The sequence below is a fragment of the Hyaena hyaena genome, unplaced genomic scaffold, assembly GCF_003009895.1.
Source record: "Hyaena hyaena isolate Hyena2069 unplaced genomic scaffold, ASM300989v1 scaffold_418, whole genome shotgun sequence".
Taxonomy (NCBI): Eukaryota; Metazoa; Chordata; class Mammalia; order Carnivora; family Hyaenidae; genus Hyaena; species Hyaena hyaena.
Window position 1 is genome coordinate 807,381 of NW_024081051.1, and position 21,910 is coordinate 829,290.

The 21,910-nt window shown below is 43.6% G+C and overlaps 1 protein-coding gene across 10 annotated transcripts in view; it reads right to left on the reverse strand.

The window, feature by feature from the left end:
* DOCK9 (dedicator of cytokinesis 9) overlaps positions 1 to 21,910 on the reverse strand; it is a 290,243-nt gene that overhangs the window by 36,062 nt on the left and 232,271 nt on the right. For 7 of the 10 annotated variants that reach the window (XM_039252516.1, XM_039252512.1, XM_039252510.1 and 4 more), the window contains exons 36-42: positions 20,946 to 21,012; positions 19,319 to 19,366; positions 16,106 to 16,242; positions 8,416 to 8,531; positions 2,058 to 2,195; positions 1,754 to 1,936; positions 48 to 161 (exon numbers count right to left, since the gene is read on the reverse strand). In XM_039252516.1, the coding sequence (XP_039108447.1) occupies positions 48 to 161; positions 1,754 to 1,936; positions 2,058 to 2,195; positions 8,416 to 8,531; positions 16,106 to 16,242; positions 19,319 to 19,366; positions 20,946 to 21,012 (803 nt within the window). Of the gene's footprint in view, positions 1 to 47; positions 162 to 1,753; positions 1,937 to 2,057; positions 2,196 to 8,415; positions 8,532 to 15,550; positions 15,595 to 16,105; positions 16,243 to 19,318; positions 19,367 to 20,945; positions 21,013 to 21,910 lie in introns of all 10 variants that reach the window. The other 3 variants (XM_039252519.1, XM_039252518.1, XM_039252520.1) reach the window with 1 other exon arrangement.

Below are 21,910 nucleotides of genomic sequence, written 5' to 3' on the forward strand. Positions count from 1 at the left end.
GTCCGCACACGGACTAGACCAGGAGGCAGGCTTGGGGGGCCACCCACCTTGATGAGCCTGTCACTGTTGGCACAGTTGTTGATGATGGACAAGGACTGCTGGAATCTGGTCCCCCCGATGCCAACAACATCGGCTATCAGCTGGCTGACGGAAATAATGACCTTAGGGACACACAAATGTGAACAGATCATTTCACCTTCAAATGACCCTCCAGACTTGGCCCCTTGTCTTCAGTTAGGATGTGCATGAAAACAAGGCAAAGTTCTGAGCAGAGATCATTTCAATGCAGGAAATAATGCCTGAGTCACCTTTTTCCCCTTTCAAGAATCATTCCAGAAGGTGATTTTGCTATCCTTAAGTATTCTGTTTGCACAGCAAAATGCTAATCAGGAGAGCACAGAGGCACGAGAGTCAGATAAGCCCAAACCACTCGGATAGTTACTCACTTTCTCTAATAAAAAGGGAGACCTTTTCACTTACCTCAATGGTTACTGGTTTGGGACTTATACACACTAAATATTCAATAAGTGGGCTGTCCTTTGTATTTGTTGTTAAAACATTTGCATCTTAACTATGTAATGTGGGGGATCTGTCTTTACTGAGGTCTGTCAAGTGCTCTGCCTTTACCCAGTTATTCAAAGTAAAAAAACGGACGCCATCCTTATTCCCTCCTTTTCCTTACCCATCCCCAGGTACAATCAGTCACTAAGCACTGTGAACTCATGCTCTTCTTCTAACCTCACCATGCCTGGTCTAGGGCACCATCTTCTCTGGCCTGGGTTTGACCATGGCTTCCTCAAAATCTCTCCAGCTCAGCCCGACTCCCCTGATCCATTCTCAGCTCCAGGTCCAGGCAATCCCTCCAAATATGTGATGATGTCTTCTCAACTTGTTCTCAACCATATTCTTAATTCACCATGAGGACCTTGTCCACTTCCCTGGATTGGCCCTTCCGCTGGTGCATCCATGGCCTGAAACATGCTCACCCTCTAGAGTGAGGGCTCATCCTTCACATCTTCTGAGAAGCCTCTCCGCCCCAGCCAGATGCCCCTCCCCTCTGTGGTGCACTCAAGCTCCTCTTTCACAGCACTGGGGACAGCGCACGGACAAAAGCCTTGGGGTCTGTCTGTGTTCCAGTGGGGAACATGTACGCTCCATGAGGGGCAGGGGAGGGTTCTGTCTTGTTCATGGTTGCATCCGTGAATCCTAGCATGTAGTTTGCAAACAGTAAGTATTTGCTTCAAAAAGGAATAAATACAGAGATGGAGAAGGCATTCCTACACGAGTTTGTAGAAAAAGAGAGTCTACAAAAATACTTAAGCCTTTTCCGTATCATGCACGGTTCCCAAGGCAGAGTGTCTGAGACGTGTTAACCGTGGAGGGATGGCAGGTGTGTCAGTAGACGGAAGACAGAAAAGAACCACTTTGGACTTTCTATGTTCTGGCTAAGACGTTCACTATTGGGCATCCCCACGCAGATTCTAATAGATTGTGATTCAATGGAATTTCAGTCGGTCCAATACCGAGTCAATGTTTAAATGTCACCTTACCAACAGAAACACACTCTAGGTCCAAATCTTACACCGTGGAGAATGAAACAAACCAAACCAGTGAACGTGACTTTCCAGTTTTCCACCTCCAGGCCAGACCTTGTCGTGCTCACACAGAGGTAAATCGGTAAGCACGACAAAGTCTTCCTGCTAAAACAGAATCCCACAGGTGCACCTGCGTTGGAAAGTGAGACTACACGCACCTGCAAATGCGTCCGGACAAAGGACTTCTTTCCAGTGTAGTCGAAGTTGTTCCTCATGAGGAAGTAGAGCAGCTGGGAGGCCTCGGTTCGGATGGAGCTCAGCTTGGAGTTGCAGCATTTCAGGATCTCATAGCACAGAGCGGCACACATGTCGGCCCTCCCTTCGTAGAACGTCGAGGGAAACTGGGGGGAACAGGAGAGAGTGAAGCCCATGTGGAGATTGGTGCTCCCTTCAACCCCCAGGTGGGAGGCAGGCAAGTATGATCATCAACTAGGACTTGCCCTGGGGAAGCAGCCCACTCACCTTATAAATGAATGACCTTAAGGCAGTGAAGACGTTTTTCAAAGCCGTTTCAGACTGATGTTTTTGAAGGAAACACAGGTAGACGTCAAAGACTTTTTTCATGAGAGGATTATGTCCATGGTCGGCCAGGAGCTGGTTCTTAAAACACACAAGGACAGCTCGGTTAGTGAGATGCACCGGTCACCTCTACTGGGTGGCACACAATTTTCAGACTCAAAGGTTACACTTTCCAGGTACTACGACAACTTATAATTAAACTAACTCTGCCATTAATCTCTAGGAAAACACAGGTACAAATAAGCCTGCAACAAATTCATACTTTGGAGAGTCTGCTTGTTTTGTTTTCCTTTTATTTTTTGTTAACGTTTATTTATTTTTGAGAGAGAGAAAAAGAGCATGAGCAGGGGAAGGGCAGAGAGAAAGGGCTCTCCCAAAGCAGCTCCAGGCTATGAGCTGTCAGCACCGAGCTTGACATAGGGCTTGAACTCATGAACTACGAGATGACGACCTGAGCTGAAGTTAGACACTTAATGGACTGAGCCATCCAGGCACCCCTGCTTTTTTCTAATATGGGAGGGACTAATCATAAAACTTCCTAGCATACGGGAACATGGTTTACAGGATATCTGTTCCTCAGTACTGGTCTGGCTTGTATTCATTTACTTATTTTTACTGTTTACCAGCCACCAATACCGAGGTAATCTTTGTGGCCTCTTAATTCCAACCAGTAAGTGCCATTACAGATTCTGGCTGATTAACAGGCTGGGAAAAAACCACTGAAGTGAGGTCCTCTAAAAGTAAATTTGCTTTTTCCCAGGCTTCTCAGGGCACCCTGTTAAGAGATGAATAATAACCAGACAGCCTGGTAAGGTGGGAAACATACAGGTTTCGATCAGGTCCCACTAATCATGTGCATGGATTGGCACAGGTCAACTGAGTCTTACTCTTCTCACCTGTAAGATGGCAACCCTAGAATGGACCTCACGCAGCTACCGCGAAGACATGAGTCAAGTACAGAAAGCATCTGAGGCACACTTTGGTTGGGCTCAGTAAGTGGTGGCTGGCAGGACTTTAACATGTCATGGATTTTACATGACAAAGCAAAACAGCAGGGCCACAATACATGCTGCATATCATTCTGCAAGGGTTTTCACACCAGCAGTAAGTTCACACTGACGGAACACCTTATTCAAAACTCTCGACAGCTGAACACATGGGTAGACATAGGTGTCACCAAGCGAGAGGTCAGCATGCAGCCACTGTACCTAAACGTATGTGACACTTAAGAGCTGTATCTTCACATACAGATAAGCCTGGCTGCACAAAGGTGTTTTTGGGAACGGGCACACGTGTGCGTTTTGGACCAGCAGGGAAACACGAGGATGATAAAAATACGTCGGGAGGCCAGTATCCCAACCCAATCTTACCATTTTGCCAAATGACTGGAGGTAACTTATGTTCAAATAATTCTGTTACATAGCCCATTATGGCTGGAGTATTAGTTTTAAGACTGACCTCACCTTATTTTGGGAGAAAAATTTTTTCCCAAGGAAGAAATTTTGTTTTCATATGTCCAGTGACTCACAGATGTATTCACAGCTGGTAGGACACCTGGAATTCACAGTGATCCTTATGACACGAAATACTGAGCACAGTATTGAATTCCATCATGTGAAAGAGAAGCAATTTAATGAGTAGAAAATATGACTTAATTAACTGAATATGACAGAATTCTCAACCATGAGCAGCTGTTCACCAACTGGGGGGGTGGGCAAGGTTGTTTCCAGTGTCTGGGGAACGGTTTACATGGTTTGTTGTCTGTGAACGTTGCTTTCCCACGGGCCACTGTCCTCCCTGCTTCCGGCTGGATTGAGGTTTGCACAGATCTGGGTGTGCTTTCCTTCTCCCAGCACTCTTTGGGGGCGATATCCAGAAGAGATGCTGTGTACAAAAATCGCCAGCAGCCTGGCCTTGCTGTCAGAACTGGCCTGTCTCCAGGTTCGTACCCCTGGAGTTCAATTTTCCTTCCTTTCGCTTTCTCGTAAAGGTACTTGTTCCCATTTTCAGGATTTAGTCTTCTTGGGTTCTGATCTTAAAGCCCAGTTGCAAGAACGCAGTTAAAACTCACTCACACTAAAATATAAATAATCCCCCACGTAAAGGGGTAGAGGACCTCTCAGCCTAGACACACCCCTGTGTACCAGCTGCCTTCTGTAATCTTCCCATCAATCTTCTTCTCTCCCTCTCTCCATCTCTCTGTGTGTCTGTCTCTTTTTCACTAATTAGAAAGTAAAATACAGTAAATGTAAAAAAAAACCTCTTTGAACATTCAGAAAGGACCACGGGGGTTGGGGGGAAAGCAAAACAGAACCACCCTTCGCTTTTCCACTCAGAAATAACCACAGGTAGCAACAGAGGGTATCTCATGTCCACCTTTCTATCCCTACAGACTTGTACTGATGGTAGCAGAAGTTCATTCAGAAAATTAAACGAGACGTTACGACAATACGGAAAGCGTGGCTATTCTCTAGCAACAAGATGGAGAATAGGTTGTAAATAAATGTCAGGAGCTGTTGGATGCGCATGCAGGTTTGACTGTTGTAACATGGCCTCCTCGGTGGAATGAGCCTTTCCGAGAATGAACGCTCAAAATCAGTAGTTTTTAAAGATTTAGGAACAGGATAAAAACAAACTTAAACCTTGGGTATCAATATAAGATGTCTAAAGCCATGTTATTTAAAATAGATATACCTTTCCTAGGCAAACAGCATTTAGTTTTATTTAGACCTTGCTTTAAAAACCAGTTTAGAGAAGAGCTGTATCAGCTGCAAACGTTCACCGATCACTACGATGACCTGATTTCATGCATCCTTGCAGCCCAGGCTCACGGTTGTGTGAACCAGGCCAGAAACTCCCCAGAAGAACCAAACGATCTAAGTGCCCCTCAACATTGCATACTGATTCTCCCCGTGCAGCTCAACTCAAGAAAAGGCACAACGTGGAATTGCTAAACAAAAAAATTCTCAGATTAGATCTGTAAACCCACCAAAAAGATCATCAAAGGGCAGCCGTTGACTTGGGATTGTGTTAATCACAGACACTGTCAAGTAGCCAGAGACGAACACTAGTTGTCTGCGTGTAACTACCTTGGTTTATAAAACACATCCTGCTATGTATTAAATGAGACGGCACACGTGAAAGCGTCTAGCACAGGACCAGCAACTGGTAAGTGCTTGGTAATTCTCTTTTTTTTTTTTTTATATGAGAGATCAGTCAATCACCTTGTTATCACTCAGCTTAGTTTTTCCTCTCTCTCTCCCTCTCTCTTTCTGTCCCCTATTACCCCCTCCCTGCCATGCCTGGCTTAGTGGAGAACAAGAACTTTGTCAGGTCAAATGTGCAGTGATCTTGGGCAAATCTTCTAACCTGTCTCAGCCTCAAGCTCATCTGTGAAATGGGTGAGAAGAAGATCCACCAAGGCAGGCTAATGTGAAGGTTAATGCTTGAGGCGCAGAAGACATTCAGTAAATAGCAGGAAACTAATATAATAATTAATAACAACAACAACAATAATAATGTTATTATTAAGGGCTTAAGTCTTTTTAAACATTTTCTTTTTTTCTTTTTCATGTTTTTTATTTATTTCTAGGAGAGAGAGAGAGAGAGAGAGAGAGAGACAGCGTGAGCAGGGGAGGGTCAGAGAGAGAGGGAGTCACAGACTGAAACAGGCTCCAGGCTCCGAGCTGGCAGTCAGCACAGAGCCCGACGCGGGGCTCGAACCCACGAACCGTGAGATCGTGACCTAAGCGAAAGTCGGATGCTTAACCGACTGAGCCCCCCAGGCGCCCCTTTTTAAACATTTTCTCTGTTAAGAATATGATTTCTTGGGGTGCCTGGGGGGCTCAGTCGGTTAAGCATCTGACTTCGGCTCAGGTCATGATCTCATGGTTTGTGAGTTCGAGCCCCGCATTGGTCTCTGTGCTGACAGCTCGGAGCCTGGAGCCTGCTGTGTCTCCCTCTCTCTAGCCCCTCCTCTGCTCACACACTCTCTCAAAAATGGATAAACATTAAAAAAAATTAAAAAATAAAAGAATAAGATTTCTTGACTATCCGTGGCAACTTATTAGATGTGGTCAATTAAGAGACTCAGTAACAATGGGGCTGTATCTGTGGAAGATGATTTTTCTCCAATTATGTCAGTTAACTGAGTGTAATAATTTAATTTTTCTGAGATGCTCCAAATGACGCTTCAGCCAAGTAAATATATGCAGAGGAAGGTCCTAGCGGCTACGGTGCGAGGGGCTTCAGGAACCTGTGAATCTAGGTGGGTAAGCCTGAGGTGTGGCGTGACACCCAATAATGCCCTCACATTTGCCCACCTTCCCACTTACTATGCAGGTGCCGAGCTTTAAACGTTTTTTGCACACAGGCGAATACACTTTGGCAGAGATCACCTCTGCACTAAAGCTCAGTCTTCTCTGTGGGTTTCAGGAGTTAGACCCTTTGTTATAGGACCAGGAAGGCATAAACACAGAGTAGATGTTTTGGATACTTCTTATCAATACATTAAATAGCAGGAATATTCGCCAAGTTCTAGGTAAGGAAACCAGGGTTTCCAGATGTCAAGGAGACCCAGCCCAGGCTTAGACTTGGCTAATGGTGGAGCTGGGAATAAGGCCTGGTCCGTACCCACAAAGTGGCAGTTTCTCTCAAAGGTCATCTTACTTTAACCAAACACTGGGAGGCAGATCTTATTTTTCTTATCTTACAAATGAGAACTCTTAGGTCTGGAGACGTGATGTGATTTTTCCCCGAAGACATTCGGACAATAAATGTCACAATCAGGGACCATCAGATGTAGTTTCTCTATCGAAAATTGGGCAGAACCTCCCTGGTGGCCAGAGGCTGGAGGCCCGGGAACCTTGATGAAGGCTCTTTAGTACGAGGCAAGCATTTTTAAGGGGCCCAAGTAAGGACTGTAGGCTGTGCCGTAAGGACACCATCTGTTTCCACGTGCCAGCAGACACACCCCTGCTGCACGTGCCCTTATCCCCCGCCACGCAGCACCTGGCTTTCCCGCTCATTGGCATGGTGGGGCCCAGGCAGAGAGAAGACCGTGTCCCATGTACTGTTCTGAACTTCAGATTCTCAGTTAGCAGTGGTACAGGTATACCTGGCTAATACTCAGTTAAAAATGCCATTGCCTACTTGGACAACATTTTTTAACTAAAAACACTAAAAAATAAACTAGAAAGAGGTTCCAAACGTGGTTCTGGTAGAGCAGAGGCTCTCAAGCTGTAGCATTCAGGTTTCACCCAGAGACTTTCGGATTCAGCTAGTCCAGGCCGGGGCCTGAGAATCTGCCTTCTAACATGCTCCCAGGGTTTACCGCTGCTGCTAGGAGGGGACCACACTCCGAGAGCCACAGGAGTGGAGGCTCCGTGTAATAAGACATGGCTGTCCCCACACATATTCGATTGGAGTCTGTATTTTCTTGTCTCTCAACTGGGTCCCTAGTAATGACATTTCATGGGGACATGAGTGGTGTGGCTGCTACAAAGAATAAAAGTCTATTATAATAAAGTGACATGATATCAGGGCAACTATTGTTATCCTAATAAAGAAATGTGCTTTATGAGAAGCAGAGATAAGTAAAGCAGAGAATGACTTTGGCTGCATTTCCCAAATATCCTGGAAACAAACACAATGTTTCAGCATTCATAGCAAATTAACACAAATTCAATTCCCTCCTTCCACGCTGGGAATGGAAGCAATCATTTAGCAAGACTAGGAATTGTTAAATTCCTAAAATCAAGTGAGTGGCTTAAGAGACCATCTCTACCTACTTGACTATTACTTGCTAAAACCTAAAATAAGACCAACACAACCTTTTATTTTCCATCCTTGAAATGTTTCTGTCACTGAAGTTATTGGCAGATTTTTAGAAACCGTAAAAGGTAAATGTGTCTCAGTACTTACTTTAACTGCTGCTCCATTCGGATGTGTTCAAAGGTGGTAAGGGTGGCAATGTCTGATTAGGCCTCTGGATTTATCACCCTTGAGGGCCCAGCAAACCGTGTTCCCGATAGATCCTTTCTTCTGGCCGAGAGCTAACCACCTCCAGGGACTGTTTCCATCACACCCTTACCAGTAAGCTTTATTTTATTTCAGGGAATTCAAGTCATTAACCATGGAACGATTTCATGAAAGGATTTTAAGGATTTATGGTTTCTTTACAAGGGCAAAAACAGTCGCTGAAATAAGAAACTACAATCGGAAGTTCTTGCCAGTTCAATTAAACACACAGAATGAATTTAAAAGGTAAAGCTCTGACCATGAACAGCTGTTCGATACCAACCTTAAACGCCAGGGTAAACAGAGAGAGAGTGTCCAGAGCCGTAAGGCACACCTCTGTAGCGATGTTGGCTTCAAGTAGGGACTGGTGAAGAACGTCAGCATCTGAGTGGCCATAGCCTGCATGAATTACAACACACGGTTACTGCGGGGGCTGCAGACAGAGAGGGGGTGGCCCGAGAAAGTTACACAGTCAACTTTTGATTATTTAGGGAAGGCTTCCTTTGTGGCCTTGTCTCCCTGTTTGCCTTTTTCATTGGTGGTGATTGACGGGGGAAGTAGGTAATTAATAACGTATCTGTTCGATTATAACTCATTTTAATTCTGGAAGGGAAAGAATAGCAGCAAGCATTTATTGTCTGCTTGCCATGTGCCAGCAATCATTCTATGAACTTTACATGTATTTGCTCATTTAATCCCTCAACGGCCCTATGAAGTATGCACGTTATTAAAACCTTTCTGCAGGTAAGGAGACAGAGGCACAGGAAGGCTAAACAGCTTGTCTTAAGTTGCACAGTCAACAGTGGGGGCCAATCCATTGAGTACTGGGCTGAAATGCTGGGACGCGAGGGGTGGAGAAGGAAGCTGGGATTTCCCAAGCTTCCCACACAGACACAGGCAACACAGCAGCACAGAGGTTAAGAAAATGAGCCGAGGGTCAGCCTGCTCGTCCCCGAATCCAGCTCAGCCACTTGCTAGCTGTGTGACCGTGGGCAAGTTATTTGACCTCTTTATATCTCGGTGTCCCGGCCTGTAGAATGGGGATAATAATAGTATCTACCTCAGAGGGTTGTAGTGAGCATTAAGTTTGTTACAATTTGTGAAATTCTTAGAAGAGTGCCTGGCGCATGGTGACTGCTATGTAAATGTTGAATTGATAACATGAAGAACTAGGGATAATAATCAAGAGTTGACTGCACTGCTAACAGAATTCTACCTGCTTTATCAAAAAGCATGAAAGCCAGTATGTCTGAAAGAAACGTTTAAGGAAAGGAAAGGACTTGAAGAATCATAATTTAAATACAAACTGATATCTATTATATGTGGCTGTAAAATTCAGTTTAGTACTGACATAAATGTAGCTTGACATACAATTTGAGATATTACATTATGAAATGATATGCATTAGCAGAAATACATACAGGATGCAGAGATGTTACAGGACTGATCTAGATGACAAAGAAAGATGGCAGTATAATAAAACGTCATGTAATGTCTTTCTCCAAGGAGCATAAACAAATCAACACTTAATGTGGCTAATTTTCTTTATACTCCAGAGAGGAGGACATTTTGTATATAGATCAGGAAAATGAAGTGCAGAAAACCTAGAGAATTTTCTTGAGGCCAGTAATGGGGATAAAAAAGGAGAACCCAGAAACTATACCCTAAATTCCTGATCCAGGTCACTGTATCAGTACCTGATATTAGGATAAAATACAGTAACTAGCACGATGTTATTCTCACTTTAGCAAATGTCAGAGTTAAAGAATGATTTTTAAAAGACTGCAAAAAAGCCTTTCCAAGCTACTGAGTTGCTTTTGAAAACGTGCTAAAAATACTACAATGTGTTTTCCTCCAATGCTGCTGGGCTTTTAGAGAGGTGGCTCAGAAGCTCTACGCTTGCGCACTGCACGAATCCCACACTGCAGCAGGGCCGATGTGCCTTCCCTGGGGTTATGTAACGTACTGGTGTCATGCTAGTTCTATCTTTTCGTGGTTGCTTTTTTGGTGACAGAGCTCCCAGAGAAAGAAAGATGGATGCATTTTGGTACAAATGTCAACCAAGGCATCACCCCATTCGGCGTGGTTTGTTTGGGAAGATACAGAGATGATGAAAGAGGAAAACAGATGGTTAATTATTGTTAAAGTGGTCACAAAGTGGGGCAAGAGGGAAAGAAATAAAGCACCTTCTGTCAGACCAACCAAAAGTATCACAGGTCAGAAAGACCCTTTATTGAGGGCTGCCGTTTACCCCCTACTGACGTTTAATAATCTGGGTTAAATTGTCCAAAAAACTGGCTCTGGCGATTAATTTCTTTCTTGGCACAGAACTGACATTTTCTTTTTCTAGGTAACGTCTTGGCTAAGTGTATGCAGGTGTGATCGCCTACACACTGAAGGATTTCCACCGTGTTTACTTTCGGCTGGAGGTCTGCACCAACCCAAGACTGAAATTTGGCAATGTGCTGATTTTAAAACATATAATCAATGGCCATGCTAATTAAGTTTTTATATAATTATGTATCCATATATGGAAACGTGACAATGACAAAAATTCTCTAAGCTCTTACACTATCCTTGAGTCTTGACATTGTCTATCTGATCTCCTTATGGCGGGCAGTCAGATTTATACAGAAATCTGTCTGCCTGTGTCTGAATTATCTAAGAATAAAAGAAATGATCCTTTTAAGCCACAGTTGGTTATAATTTTGCTTTCGGTTAAGCTCTCATCTCAAAAGGGTTGCTGGAGGGGATGTAGGAGGTGGGGGATGGGCTAAATGAATAAGTGACGTTAAGGAATCTACTCCTGAAACCACTGTTGCACTATATGCTAACTAACTTGGATGTAAATTAAAAAAAAAAAAATTCAGCAGGATTCCTGAGCTGGTGTTATTAAAAAGTCCCTAAAAGTAAGGGGCAGCATGGAGAGGTTACGTAAGTGGTGGAGACTGCGTGGACAGTTCACTGACAGATGTCCCCGTGGGAAAGGCTTGTCTCAACCTCTGGAACAAAGTCGTGCACGAAGGAAGGCTTCAGTCAATGGTCACCACAGGGAAATGAAACTGACCTGGTACATCCAAAAAGTGATCATAAGAGAAAAAGCAACTTCTTAAAGGATCAGTCTGCAACTCATTGAAGTTGATTAAGTGGATTTTGACCCCAGCAAGCACGGAGTGCTGTGTTAACTAACCCTACTGATTTCCCCTAGGGGACAGTGCTCTGGGCTGTCTTCAGCCAGGCTGCTCAGAGAGAGGACTTCCTCCCTTCCCCAGGGCACCATCTTTGGCATGCGCATCTTGGACTGCTCACGTTTACACAATTTTCATTCTGATGTCACTCTATGATAAAGGATTTATTCTAAAAATCTCCAGATCTTTTAAACACTCAAAGGCCAAGAATGAGATTTTTCCCCCTCCAATGTCATCTGCTATGTTAGACTTAATTAACCTTGCTCTATTTAATAAACTGTTACTAGAACAGCTTGACTGACTAATGCCGTGGCCACATCTGTCAACTGTCTCTCCCTTCCCACTGCCACGACATCAGAGGTGATGTAGTGGGAGGAACACAGCCACTGTCTTTTCCAAATGTCAGAGGACATTTGAGCTCGAAGAAGTCAGATAAATATTTTCGTAGGGGACACTTTCTTTTCAACAGCTGCCTCTACCCTTTATGAATTCTTGTTTTTACTGTTAACTTTTTTCCCCCCTCTGGCCCATATAAATCCAAAAAACAATACATTTTATGAGAAAAATGTAAATACTACTAAATGACAAAGAATCATCTTGCTAAAAGAAGTCCCCAAAATGTTCATAAGAGACTCTCAAATACAGAGAAGAAACAGGGTTGCTAGAGCGGTTGTGGGTGGGGGGATGGGCTAAATGGGTGAGGGGCACGCAGACGGACACTTGATGGGATGAGCACTGGGTGTTATACGTAGGAATCACCGGAATCTACTCCTGAAATCATTACTGCACTATATGTTAACTTAGATGTAAATTAAAAAATTAATCAATTTAAAAAGTCCCCAAATGTTGAAGACCCACTCTCCTAGGAAGCTCATGGTCTACAGCGCTTACTAACTGTATGTATTTTTGCAACATATCAGGTGGGCCAACCTCTACATCACCTATTGTTGATCTCCACCCCACTTTTATTGCTGAATTGAGGCATACATCTCAAGCTGTGCGAACACTTGGTTTATGCATACGTTTTAATTTAAAGTCCTTTTTAAGGATATTCAAACTATAAACATGACTGACTTTGAACAGGCATTTTGCCAGACTTTTGGAGTTCTAAAACCGCATCAATTACAAAAAGTACCAACGACTGACTGCCACATTAGATGTAATTGGCAAGATGTAGGTGTAAAATAGGTCTGTTATACCTCGAAGATATAATCTGATACCATAAATGCTAGAAAATGTGCAAAAATTCATTTCTAAATCAAGGAAACCTGTCTTAGAATTCAAAAAAGTGGCTTTGTAAACAAAGATTTCATTTACTATCTTGAGTGTATATATACCTTTAAAGCATCCGAGTCCATTTTTACCTGTTTTAAAAAAACACATCCCCAGGCTTAAAACCTTTTGAAAAATATTGATTTTACTTCAGAGGCTACATGCATTCTCTGTATTTTTTTCCCACTAATTCAATATTATATGCAGTAAAGGAACTTAATTATCACTGATATTCATGTTCTTACTTGTACTTCACAGATATCAAAGAATTTCTAAGTTAGATAGGGTCTGATAAGCCAACTCATCCACCCCCTCACCTCCTTTTGTGATGCTGAAGTGATCTGGACAATATACTCAGTGGGTCCTCATGCAGTTTTCACACCTCCAGCTCCAAGTGCCCACACGAGCTAACGAGCGGCGCAGTTAGAAAATGCTTTTGCACAGTGACCTGAAATCGAATTCTCTGCAACTTATTCCAGTGACCCTGAACTCTCTCTTACACTGGATTATATGAAACGTAGGTTCTCAGCAAGTGTTTCTGCCTCTTGCTGGCTTTTTCCCCATCACACCAGTGGGAAATATGAAGTATCATACAAATAGATTTAATATATTCCTAGGGCAACATATAACATCACAGTAAATGCAAAGTGCTATTTTATATGTTTTGCACATCTATCGTTTATTTGCAAACATGTTTCACTTAGCTTCCCTCTCATCTCTTGGCTTAAGTAAAATATATGCAGTATCACAATGGATGTACTTCACAATAAAAAGGTCAATGTCTTAATGTTATACACATTTACTTTTTGTGTACCTGGGTAATGACCCAAAGATAAGGAACCTCTATCTTTTGAGTGTTTTTGAAATAGTTGAGACTATTTGTGCACAGCAGGATTTCTACTTTTCATTGTTTCCTATCAAAATCCAAGAGGAAAGATAGGAACCTGCCGCGGTGACATGTGTACTGCATGTGGTGTCCTTTGCCATGTCCTACGTGGATGTGCTAAAGGGGGCGTGAAGGTCAGCATCCACTGAATTTCCTGTGGTCCTCTGCTGCTCCCTGATGGTCGAGCTGAGGCCCGGCAAAGCCTTTCCTACTCCAAGAAAAAGGCAAAATAAAAAACGCAGGTGGTGTACGGGGGACTCTTTCTATCTTTATTCTTTTCTAAAGTAAATTCGTTTTAGACTCTGGCACCCTGCAAATCTCTCACACAGTGGATCTATGTCGTATTGGATGGTCCAACAGAAGATACTGTATTCATTGTTAAAGAAGAGTTTTTTAAGAAGACAGATATGCCTACAGATTTCCTGTAAAATACCTAGGTACAGGTGTAAAGATAATCATGTTATGTATATGTACATACACATGCTCACACACATGTATACATATAGTACATACTTCGCTGTGACTTCTGGGCAAACTGATAATTTGGAGCTCAAAAAGCTAACAGAGGGAAAGGCTGAAGCCACCCAAATACATCATCAGACTTAGAGACAGAAATCAAGACTGAGTTCCTGAAGCAGAATGCCAGGACTGTGAGACACCAGAACCAGTCTGGGGGGAGGAGGAAGTATAGGAACACAGGAGGAGAACAGCTACACACTGTTTACTGGGAAAGCGGAAGGAGAAACTTTGGTGGAGGCTGGTGTCACTGAAAACTGACTGAAGCAGAAACTACGGGAAGAAAGAGGAGAGAGGCAGGAAGGACGGGCTCTCCGTGGGTAGCAGGAAGAGAGGATGGAAAGCAACCACGTTAGCAATATGGTCCTTGGCTGCGAAACACAGCCAGCTGCCTCTCTCCTCCAGCTCAAGCCCCCATCGCAAAATCCGTTTGCAATGGGAGGAGCTGCCGTGTATCTCAGGGGATTAAGGTCATTTATTCACGAGCTGATCATTCCTTTTACTTGTGTTTGTTTTCTGTGTTTCCTGAGTGATTCTTTGGAGGCGGGGGCTCGGTCTGCTGATATATTTTTTTCAAGTGCTTTAAAGTTGTAAGTACTTATTTCAACTGATAGAGAGGTAGTCCCCGTGTTATAAACCATCCGGGCAAAGGGAGAACAGTGGGAATTTAATTCTGTTCGCTAAATAGGAATGAAAGTGAAAAGTAACAAAATTCCTTGTTTTGTCTGTTTCAATCCCGTCTGCAGAGCTAGAAAAAGCCCTAACAGATAAGAGGTGAAAAAAATCAAGTGCCGTGGCCTCGGATGTATTGTACATTCTGCAGCTGAGTATGGGACTCAGAACTAGCTCTTGAAAACTACCAGTTCAGTGTGTGGTAGGCAAATAGAATACTGATCTAAGTTAAGCTCAGAATTTTATAAAGAGTCTATACCCATTGCATTTAACTTCGTTGCGGTGGAAGAATGGATAGCTGCTGTATTTCGATTCCTTGGCCTTCTTACTCTGAACTATTATCAACTTAAAGCACTGAGAACATTGTCTTTACTCTTAGCCTATAGTAAAAAAGGGGTCTGAAAAATCACAGTGAGTGCAATCATTATGATTAAAAATGATGAGAATATATTAACTAAGAACTATACATTAAAGATATTACTTGGAGTGAGAACAAATACTTCTCTAGATAAAACAACTACTAGCTATGTTATGCTTGGAGAAAGTATGAAACAATTCAGAGAACACGTCACTACAGAAATGGTATTTACTATAAATGACTGCCATTAGTTTTGAAAATGCTGCATGGCTGTTACTCTTGTAGGTTTTCTGCTCTGAGAAACCCTTAGGAAGATGAAGCACGTAAGTTTCTAGAACTAGTAGATGATGCCATGTCCCCTCTGGTGATGTGAAACAACTAAATTAAAAATATGCTCCCACTGTTTGGTAGAATCTCTACTGTGAGGTTAGAAAGCCCCAAAGTTAGGAAGGCAAGATGAACGAAAGGGTCTTGGTTTGCAAGTGAAGCAGCCTCATAAGCAGACTCCAACCTGATTAAATCTTACCATTGTCTACAGAAATTCCAAGCACACTTGATATCTTTCTCACACTGAAAACACAGAAAAAGTCACTTTGTTATTGGCTTTTCCACACCCTCACAAATTGATTCATGGGCTTCATGTTTTCACAGCAGTTTAAGGATTAACATACATTCAAAGCTGGAATGCCAGAATGTGGACACGTGGTCAGTTACATGCATGGGCTCAGAGGAGTGAAAAGGAGCCTGTTCTGGGTGTCCTCAGGACTTCCAGAGGGAAGGTCCAAATATCAAGGTAAGAATATCAAGAGAACGTCTGGCTGTCAAACCTGCCAAATGTTACATTAAGAAAACTGAACGGAGGGGTTGGGACACTTTCAGGTCTAGTGCCATAGCTGACCACGTTCCACATTATGTCACTCTCCTCCAAAGAAGGGAATTTCGCCATGAGCTCTTCATCCCGCTTGCTCTGCGCTGGAAGAAAAGTCAGGTTGGTGAGGTGGCGCGGTGCGGCCTGGGGCTCTGCCCTTGGAGATGTCACGTGAGATGGCTGGCTGTTACGATGGTATGTCATGAGACTTACTGTGGTTAAAAGTGAGAGAGTTATCCAGGCTGCCCAGCTGCTGCAATCTGGCATGCATCATTCCTGTTCTGTTACGGGAAACAGGCAATGTCTGAGATTTTCGATCATGAACTATGGGTCCCAACCCCTCCTGGTTCCTGCAACATGAGTGAAATGGGATAGAAGCAAAAGTTAGACTTGTTACACTGCGGCAGGACGAGGAGGGTTAGTGAGGCCAGGACACGGCACAAGGGGCCGGCCACACGCTGGCCACGAGCAGCGCAGCCTTCTGGGGCCAGATAAGCCAGAGACACACACACACAGGCCTTGGCTCAAAACGCATTCATGGCAAAGCACCTGACAACAGAGAAGCAAAAACCAAGCTGAAGCAGGGAACTTTCCAGTTCTAGAAAGTTCCTTTGAGATGCTGCTTTAAAACATTTGAGCATCCATCCGACGTGGTGTCAAAGGTTAGTGTTCTGACAAATACCAGACACCACAAACCTTTTTGGATTAAAGATGTTATCAAAGAGCAGAAACAAAAAAAAAAATTTTTTTTAATGAAAATAATGCATTGGAAGAAGCGGAGAACCAACATGCAATGAGAGGGATTATATGAGGCGGTTTGAACACCTTTATTCTTACCCAGGCAGGAAGGAGAAGAGCCACACACTTTGTTAAACTTGTCAGCAGTCAAGTAAAGAAAATAGAAAAGTGATCTGGGTTAGCAATCAAATAGCTAAACTTCCTACTGTGTACCATCACCAGAGCAGATGAAGAATGAGACCCGTGCTGGAACGACACATGTTGCCCATCCCGTAGCCAACCGTCTCCCTCCCTGTGTTACTGCGTAGAACAGGGCATGCACGGAGTACCCTCGGGCAACATGCTGCTGGGTGATTTCAGAGTGACGTGATGAGAAGGCGCGATATTGGTCAGACCGGACTGCCCCGAGAGCAGACACCGACAGCATTTACACTACTGCTCGGGACCTTTTTCACGAGTAGCAGAGACCATGGCAAAATTTTCGATAGGGCAGGGCAGGGCAGGGCACGTGATTTCCACAGTGCGTGTAACAAGTAACACTACCTTCCGCTCCTGCCTCCCTACGGCCCGTCTGGTTTTAGGACAGTTCAAGGAAGTATACTTTTATATGCAAATATATACAGGGTGCTTATAAAGTCAGAAGGCTTTTGTTTTTTTTTAATTAAATTTATGGTCATTAAGAGTTAACAGTTACACAAAACCAAATTCTAAAATATTCCGTTGGACAGAAATCTTCAGCTTCCCACATTTGCCATGCTCAGATCCATGGCATTTCATCCCATTTTGCACAACACTCTCTAAATGCCACCTTGTGATGGGGGTGATGGTTATTCCAAGGAGGCTGTGAAGTTTGCTGGGCACAGTGCCAGCAATGTACGTGTTTGCCCATCTTCACAGGACAAAGTCAAAGAGAATGAAGTCGAGGTGGGAGGTGTGACTGTATAAGATCACCTTGTATGTACTTGCTTTTGGTACTCAAAAGTGCAAACGTAAAAATTAATGTTACGATAAAAGATAACAGTTAACATCAGAGAACTTGTAAGTGCCGCTATGTTTCAGTTAAAAATAAAAAAATATCAATAGGACAAAAGCATAAAATATGCTAAGTTTGCTTTAAAAAAAAAAACAAACCAACCCACAACCTTTCATTGAACATAAAACAGAATTTTGGAAATTTCTCAACTATCCCAAGAAAAGAACAATGTTAACATAAAAAGTAAAAGTTTCATCTTCAAATAGTCTTAAAAAATCTCATTCCTGTTTCATTGCTATAAAACAGAATCGTAGAGAAGAGAAAAAGCCCTCCATTACTACTAAATTTTAAAGTTTTTCTTAAAATGTAAAATGTGTTTACTTATAAATAAACTCCTAAAAACAGTAACAATACAAAAGTAGGAAACTTAGACGGAGAGCCCACAGACACATTATCACAGAACCCCCAACACACAGGAAAACAGATGCACTGAGTGGCTGCAGCGCAGCAGTGAGAACTTGGCAATGACAGGCTGTGCCCTAAGGCTTGGCTGTCCCTGAGCAGAGTCCCCAGCTCTCTTTCAGCTCGGGAGGGATCAAGAGCCTGGTGTGGGGCAGGGCAATGAGGGTTTATGACACTCAGCAGAGAGTCGTGGTTGGACAAAAGCAGGGCATGGTCAGCTTATCTGGAGAAAAGGCCCAGTTTTAGATAGTTTTTGTGGAAGTCCAAACAAATCTGAGATGGACTGAAAACATTCTTTCATTAAGAAAAAAAGGCAGCAGCGGTGGGGGGGCGCACCTGGGTGGCTTAGTCGGTTAAGCGTCCAACTTTCGCTTGGGTCATGATCTCGCAGTTAATGGGTTCGGGCCCCGCGTCGGGCTCTGTGCTGACTGCCAGCTCAGAGCCTGGAGCCTGTTTCAGTCTGTGACTCCCTCTCTCTCTCTGACCCTCCCCTGCTCACGCTGTCTCTCTCCCTCTCTCCTAGAAATAAATAAAACATTAAAAAAATATATTTAAAAAAAAAAAGAAAAAAGGCGGGGCACCTGGGTGGCTCAGTCAGTTAAGTGTCTGACTTTGGTTCAGGTCATCATCTTGTGGTTCATGGGTTCAAGCCCAGCGTCGAGACCCACGTCGGGCTCTGGGCTGACAGCTTGGAGCCTGAAGCCTGCTCTGGATTCTGTGTATCCCTCTCTCTCTCTGCCCCTCCCCCGCCCACACTGTCTCTCTCAAAAATAAATAAGAAACATTTAATAAAATGAAAAAAAAGGGAAGTAGTTATGTGAGAAATCAACATCTTTGTAGCTGGGAGAAGGAATGGTAAAAAATGACCTTTGAAAGTCAAACAGGGAAAGGCAAACCACTAAGGGAGGAGAAAAGAGCAAGAAGACACACCGGAGGGGCTGGGAGATGAGAAAGGGGAGGTGGAAGGAAGAGAACACGGTGGGGGGGGAGATTTGGAAGGAAGCATATGAAGTATGAGAGCAGAAGCAGGCCATGAAGGGAAATCCTTCCAAGAGATGTGCATGAGGCAAAATGAGACAGAAGGAGTGTGGGAATGTAGGCGAAAGATGCCACCAGATCTGGTGGCAGCAATCCAAAGACATCACGGCTGTTTATGAGAATTCCAACTGCCAATCATCACACGATGATTCCCACACATTGAGACCCAAGTGATACCGAGAATGATACACGGTGCAGACTCAACCCCACAGTACCTGGCTATGTATCGCTTCCCCATGTACTGGAACTGGCGCAAGCAGACTCTGCAGACAGGACGAAGGATTATTAGGAAAACGTGAAAAAAACTGTGGTCAATGTGTTGTTTTATTTAAACCCACCAACAATAACATATTTAGTAAACTCGTAGACCTACCACTAGCCTCTTGCTTCTGGTGTTCAGAAATTCTCAGGCAGGTCTCTCTCATCTAGGGAAGATTACTAACCTACCCTGTGCTGCTGTCGGTACCGCGCTGCATGGTCAGAGCCACAGGGGGAGGCCTGGGACCAAGAGGGCTGTCCACCGGCTCAGGCGGTTTGCCACAGAAATCACAATGGAGGGGCGTCGGGGCGGGGGGGGGGCTCCGTCGGTTGAGCGTCCGATTTCAGCTCAGGTCATGATCTCATGGATTCGTGAGTTTGAGCCCCATATCAGGCTGTGTGCTGACAGCTCAGAGCCTGGAGCCTGCCCAGGATTCTGTGTCTCCCTCTGTCTCTGACCCTTCCCTGCTCATACTCGCTCTCTCTCTTTCTTTTGAAAATAAACAAACATTAATTTAAAAAAAGAAATCATGACAGAAAGCCTAGGCACTGCTGCACTCTTCCAAATTGCTTATTTGTCCTCATTCAAATCTGGGTAAGGAGCTCCCTCTCTTGGCTTTTGGAAATGGACTGGTCTCTTATAGACATCAAGTATCCAGTGTTTTGGTTTGTCATAATATATCCACAATACTGATATTTTAAAAAATCATGTATTTAACAAGAAGCAGCCACAATAATGTCCAGTAAGTTCTTCTGGTGCTGAACCCCATCTGTCTCTCCCACCTTTAATTCAGCAGAGAGAACAATTATGAGACTGTGATCCAAGAAACACAATAAAAAATGCACAAAGCTCTGAATACCGTTGTTTTCCACCTGAGTTTATGCAAATACATTGGCAGCAAAATCATGACCCCAACGAAAAGATATAAAGCTACTTATAATTTACCCATTATTGTGAACAATCATAGTACTGCAGAAACAATAATGTGTTTAATTGTGGGGTGCTGAGGCCCTGCTGGGGTGTTATAGAATATGCCCTATAAGTAAATTTTCTAAAAATCTAATAAATTCTGCATTTGGAAAATCATCTGGCCCTACCGGTTTTGGATAAGGGATTGTGAATTTGTGGTTTTTAAAGTAGAGTTTAAAGGAAATCAGAAATTTAGCTTAGAGACATAAAACGAGATAATATAGATAAAATGTAAGATTTCACTTACATTTCAAAATTATAGCTATTTTTCTGTCTGTTTTTACAACTGCTTGAGCTAAATTAGATTCAACTTAGAAATGCAGCACCCTCCCAATCTGGCTGATAAATTGTGTTATTTTATTAAAATGGCTGATACACACCGCTAGCTCTCATCTGTAACAACCACATGTCTCTTAAGTTAGGTTTGGTCACTGCCCCCTGAGTCATGTGCTCCCGAGAGCAAGTGCTGGGGTCGGGTCCGGGAGAAAGAGCTCAAAACTCAGTGTGAGTATCCAGCATTCCTGGTTCAACTACATGGTATTTCTCACACCTCTTAATCAGCCGGGAACAACAAAGATTAAAAAAAAATCAATGAGCAAAACAAAACTACTCACTCAGATATTGTAAAAAAATCCATAAGTTCAGATGTTGAAGCCTTGTTCCAATACGTAAACAAAGCATCTGGAAAATAAACATTAATTTGGTCAGAATCACGATGTGTATTATGTACATTAGGGGACGGGGAAGAGATTTGGGAGCGTAAACCTCCACACCTGCCTGCCTGCTTTTACAGCTGATCAAAGAACAAACCAATCTATACCGGTAACACATACAACATGCACATTCAATTTAAAGAAGCTACACCTGGGGGCGCCTGGGTACCTCAGCTGGTTAAGCGCAGACTCTTGCCTTTGGCTCAGGTCATGATCTCACAGTTTCGTGAGTTCGAGCCCTACACCGGGCTCTGTGCTGACAGTGCGGAGCCTGCTTGGGATTCTCTCTCACCCTTTCTCTTTGCCATGCCCCCACATGCACTTTCAGTCTGTCTCAAAATAAATAAATAAAAACTTAAAAAAAAATAAAGAAGCTACATGTGAACACCTGACTTTAATCTCACCCTGCAGAACCCAGCACCATAGAGTACATATTTACGCATATGCATATATTTTTCAGGCAGACCGCCAGGGGCAGCACCTCACTTGGATGTGCCTGGACTCTTGGAAGCTGGACTCCCCTATGTTCTCCCACAAAGGGACCCTGAGAGCTTGTTGGGAGGTTCCAGCAGGGGAAAGCATCTATCATATGCCCATGATGGAAGAACAGTCCTCCTCTGTCAGGGAGGGTCGTCTTCTCTGACCGAGCGCACAGCCTAGGGAGAGATGTGGAGCGGGGAGGGAGGAAGGGGACACCTGCCTAGCCAGCCAGATTGGCCGAATCAATCCGGGCGATCAATGGGGCAACAGATGTCACAGCCAGATCACCCTCACATCCTTTTTTTTTTTTTTTAATTTGAGAGAGAGAGAGCACAAGTGAGGGAGGTGGCGGAGAGAGAGAGAGGAAAAAAAATCTTTTTTTTTTT